Genomic DNA, 3,579 nt, shown 5'->3' with positions numbered 1-3,579 from the left:
CCTGCTCGCCGACGGCCCATGGACCATTTTAGCCCCCGTTATTCTTAACTCCACGCGTGATAAACGCCTTTTTTCCTCCTCTAAAATATTATTAATATTATAACAGAAGAAAACAAAACGAAAAAAGAAAGAGTTCTAGAAGGTAATTTGGTTTTTTGGGAACACGTGTCCCGCTCGCTGGATGAGTCACCGCTGCATCTTTTTCGCGAGGGTTCATTCATGCACCGAAGCGAGAGCAAGCAACCGTACGGGTCTGATCTCTCGGATAAGGTCGGCCGCATGATAACGTCGAACTTTGTAGGGCACGTGGCGAGTGTTAATAAGTCACTAACTTCAGTGGGACCCATGGGATAAATAGTAAGACAAGGACGACCGTACTTATCCCCCCCTTCCACTTCCCTCTATAAATATAACAGCCCTATCTTGGAACTTGAAAAAAAAAAAGAGAAAGAAATAGAATTCAGAAATCATATAAAAATTTCCCAATTGAATTCATCTCTCTTTCGATTAATAATAATCTCTTCTTACAGCGGCGATTTTCGTAATCTGAAAATGGGTGTGCCGGAAACAGACCTACTTTCCCAGCTCAGCTTGCCTCCGGGATTCCGGTTTTTCCCGACCGACGAGGAGCTTTTGGTACAGTACTTGTGCCGAAAAGTTGCTGGCCAACAATTTAGCCTCCAAATCATCGGCGAAATTGATCTGTACAAGTTCGATCCCTGGGTGTTACCAAGTAAGATTTGGATCCAATTGAATTTATATTTCTTAAAATCAATATTGTAATAAAAATTAACAAGGATTCATGTATATTAATATTTCTTTTCCGTTGTTCTTCTCAGGCAAAGCTATATTTGGTGAGAAAGAATGGTACTTTTTTAGTCCCAGGGATCGGAAGTACCCGAATGGCTCCAGACCCAATAGGGTCGCCGGAAGCGGGTACTGGAAGGCCACCGGCACCGATAAAGTGATCACCACTGAAGGCCGAAAAGTGGGCATCAAGAAAGCGCTTGTGTTTTACGTCGGAAAAGCTCCCAAAGGAACAAAGACTAACTGGATCATGCATGAGTATCGCCTTATAGAATCTTCACGGAAACATGGTAGCTCCAAGGTATATATATATATATATAGTACAAACCAGTTCTAAATCAATTTTGAACTAATTATAAAATACGAGTGAATATTAATAATTGATTTTGCTAATTGATTTTCTTTTTTTTTTCTTTTTTTTTTTTTTTTGCAGTTGGATGAGTGGGTGTACGAGTGAATATTAATAATTGATTTTGCTAATTGATTTTCTTTTTTTTTTTCTTTTTTTTTTTTTTGCAGTTGGATGAGTGGGTGCTGTGCAGGATTTACAAGAAGAACTCTAGCTCTCAGAAGCCGATGATTTCGAGCTCGTTAACAAGCAAAGAACAGTACAGCAACGGCTCGTCGTCCTCGTCCTCGTCGCACCTCGACGACGTACTCGACTCGTTGCCGACGATCGACCACCGGTTTTTCTCATTGCCACGCGTCAGCTCTCTGAAGGCCCTTCAGGACGACGATAAGCTCGGTTTATACAATTTGGGCTCAGGAAATTTCGACTGGGCGAGTCTCGTCGGGCTCAACTCGGTGCCTGAACTCGTTCCTAGTAATCAAGCTCAGACTCAGTACCAAGGAACCGTCGGATTCAACAACGGTGATGTTTATGCCCCTTCGATCCCTCCGCTTTGCCACGTGGAATCGCCGGCGAAGAGGCTTGGGAACTCGGTGGAAGAGGAAGTACAGAGCGGACTCAGAACTCAGCGAGTGGAGAACTCGGGCCTCTTTCAGTCTAACTCGAACGTGTTGACTCAGAACTTCTCTAACTCGCTCGACCCGTATGGGTTTAGGTACCCGACCCAGTCGGCAGGGTTCGGGTTTGGGCGGTGAAGATGAGAAGAAGTTGGGAAATGCAAATATTCGGGTTGGGATAGTGCCGTGCGGAGTGCATTTCTGTAAATAACTGAGATTCTTTGGGCTATCATTTTGGGTGTAGATGCCAAAAAGGGGAAGTATGGGGAGCTATTTGGAAATGTTTGGGAGTATAGGTCCAAAAGGGCAAAAGAGAATTTGTCCCCTCACACTTTTGCTTTTTAGCGTGGCGCACAAATTCGATGCATCTTTGTACAATACAAATCCAAGGACGTGATCAATATTTGGCAGTTGGTACATGTCATTTTGGAAGGAAATATTGTTATAGAATTCGGTTTCAATCCTTATCTATTGATTTTATATTTCTACCATGATATAGTTCTTATGCTTGTAAATAATTGATAGACAAAAAAATTAAAAAAAAAAAGGCTATGTGCGGGTTATATGTTACTAGTTTTTTCTTGTCTTTATTTGTGTCCACGACGGAACGGGAGATTCACACCCATTTGTTGCATAAGGCCGGTTATTCACTGATGGTCATGAATATATATATATAGATATATATATTTTTTGAAGAAAACTGATGGTCATGAATATTGCCATCAGACAAAACATAAATATATTTATAAACTGCAAATACAATGCACTATACCCGAAAAAAAAAAAAGAATAAACAATAAACAAAATGGGTGAGATCGCATTGTTTGAAATCTTTTTTTTCTTTTTTCCCTTAAGAAAGTAAAATGAAGTACATGAGTCCTATATATATATATATATATATTGACTCATATATTTCTTAGAAAACCAATCATCGAGTACAACCTTTTCACTCCAAAATCATGTGATACTCATGCTACAAACTTATTCAGAGACTATTAATAGCTATAATCTTAGTTTCAAAAGTTTTCAGGTGTGGATATCTAATGTGAGGTTCTTCTATGATACCTTCATGACACTGCTGGTTTACAAATTTATTGTAACTTTTATAATTTTATTTAAGTTTTAACGTAAAAGTTTATTGTAACTTTTACAATTTTATTTAAGTTTTAACGTAAAAGTCACATGTTATCGTATTTCTTTAAAATTTAAAAGTCCTTCATAATTTTTATAAATTTAACGTTCGAGTTTGTAAATTCTAATTTAAAATTCACAAAGTTATCATATCAGTGTAAAAATTTTATCACCATAAAAGTTCATAATGAAAATATTAATTTTTAACAAAAAAGGTAATTAATAAAAAAAAAATAACCTCATGAATAAAAACATTGCCAAGCAAAAGTGGAAAAAATCTTGATATAGAAAAAAAAAAAGTGCAATTATGAGTTATAAAGAGATACGTAATTAAGTAAAAGAGAGTGCTCAAAATATGATGCTTCCACCGGATACTTCACTCTGCCCATTCTTAAATGAATTAACTAATTATCTTTTTTCGTATTGTTGTGTCCTCAATTCATTTTAATTAACTAATTTTTTATTTTTTTGAACAGATATCTTAATTTGATTTGAACTTCTTTATAAAACAAATATTTATATAACACGTAAAACATATTAATGAAATTAGTTTCATAATCCATGCTCAAATCATGCTTGTAATTTGGCCACCTTTCATGTTTTTAACGTGCTTGTGTTGTGCCGTGCTAGGTCCTTAGCATGTGATGCCCTTGGCGTATTTCGTGCAAAAAAATT

General features: G+C 37.0%; 1 protein-coding gene across 1 annotated transcript; it reads left to right on the top strand.

Moving 5' to 3' along the window:
- The first annotated feature begins 439 nt into the window (after positions 1-439).
- Positions 440-2,346, top strand: LOC21389501 (NAC domain-containing protein 72). The gene is made up of 3 exons (XM_010091201.2): positions 440-733; positions 840-1,108; positions 1,327-2,346. Exons 1-3 carry the CDS (start codon positions 553-555, stop codon positions 1,909-1,911), a joined length of 1,035 nt encoding a protein of 344 aa, XP_010089503.1. The 5' UTR covers positions 440-552; the 3' UTR covers positions 1,912-2,346.
- Positions 2,347-3,579: the final 1,233 nt, after the last annotated feature.

Source organism: Morus notabilis, unplaced genomic scaffold (assembly GCF_000414095.1).
Source record: "Morus notabilis unplaced genomic scaffold, ASM41409v2 Scaffold2146, whole genome shotgun sequence".
NCBI lineage: Eukaryota > Viridiplantae > Streptophyta > Magnoliopsida > Rosales > Moraceae > Morus > Morus notabilis.
Note: the sequence above shows the minus strand (reverse complement) of the source record. Positions and strands in the feature narration are given on the sequence as shown.

Excerpts from the sequence above, each read along its gene's own strand:
- LOC21389501 (XM_010091201.2), top strand. The coding sequence starts at position 553 with ATGGGTGTGCCGGAAACAGACCTACTTTCCCAGCTCAGCTTGCCTCCG. Across the intron at positions 734-839 it reads CGATCCCTGGGTGTTACCAA|GCAAAGCTATATTTGGTGAG; the intron begins GTAAGATTTGGA and ends TGTTCTTCTCAG. Across the intron at positions 1,109-1,326 it reads GGAAACATGGTAGCTCCAAG|TTGGATGAGTGGGTGCTGTG; the intron begins GTATATATATAT and ends TTTTTTTTGCAG.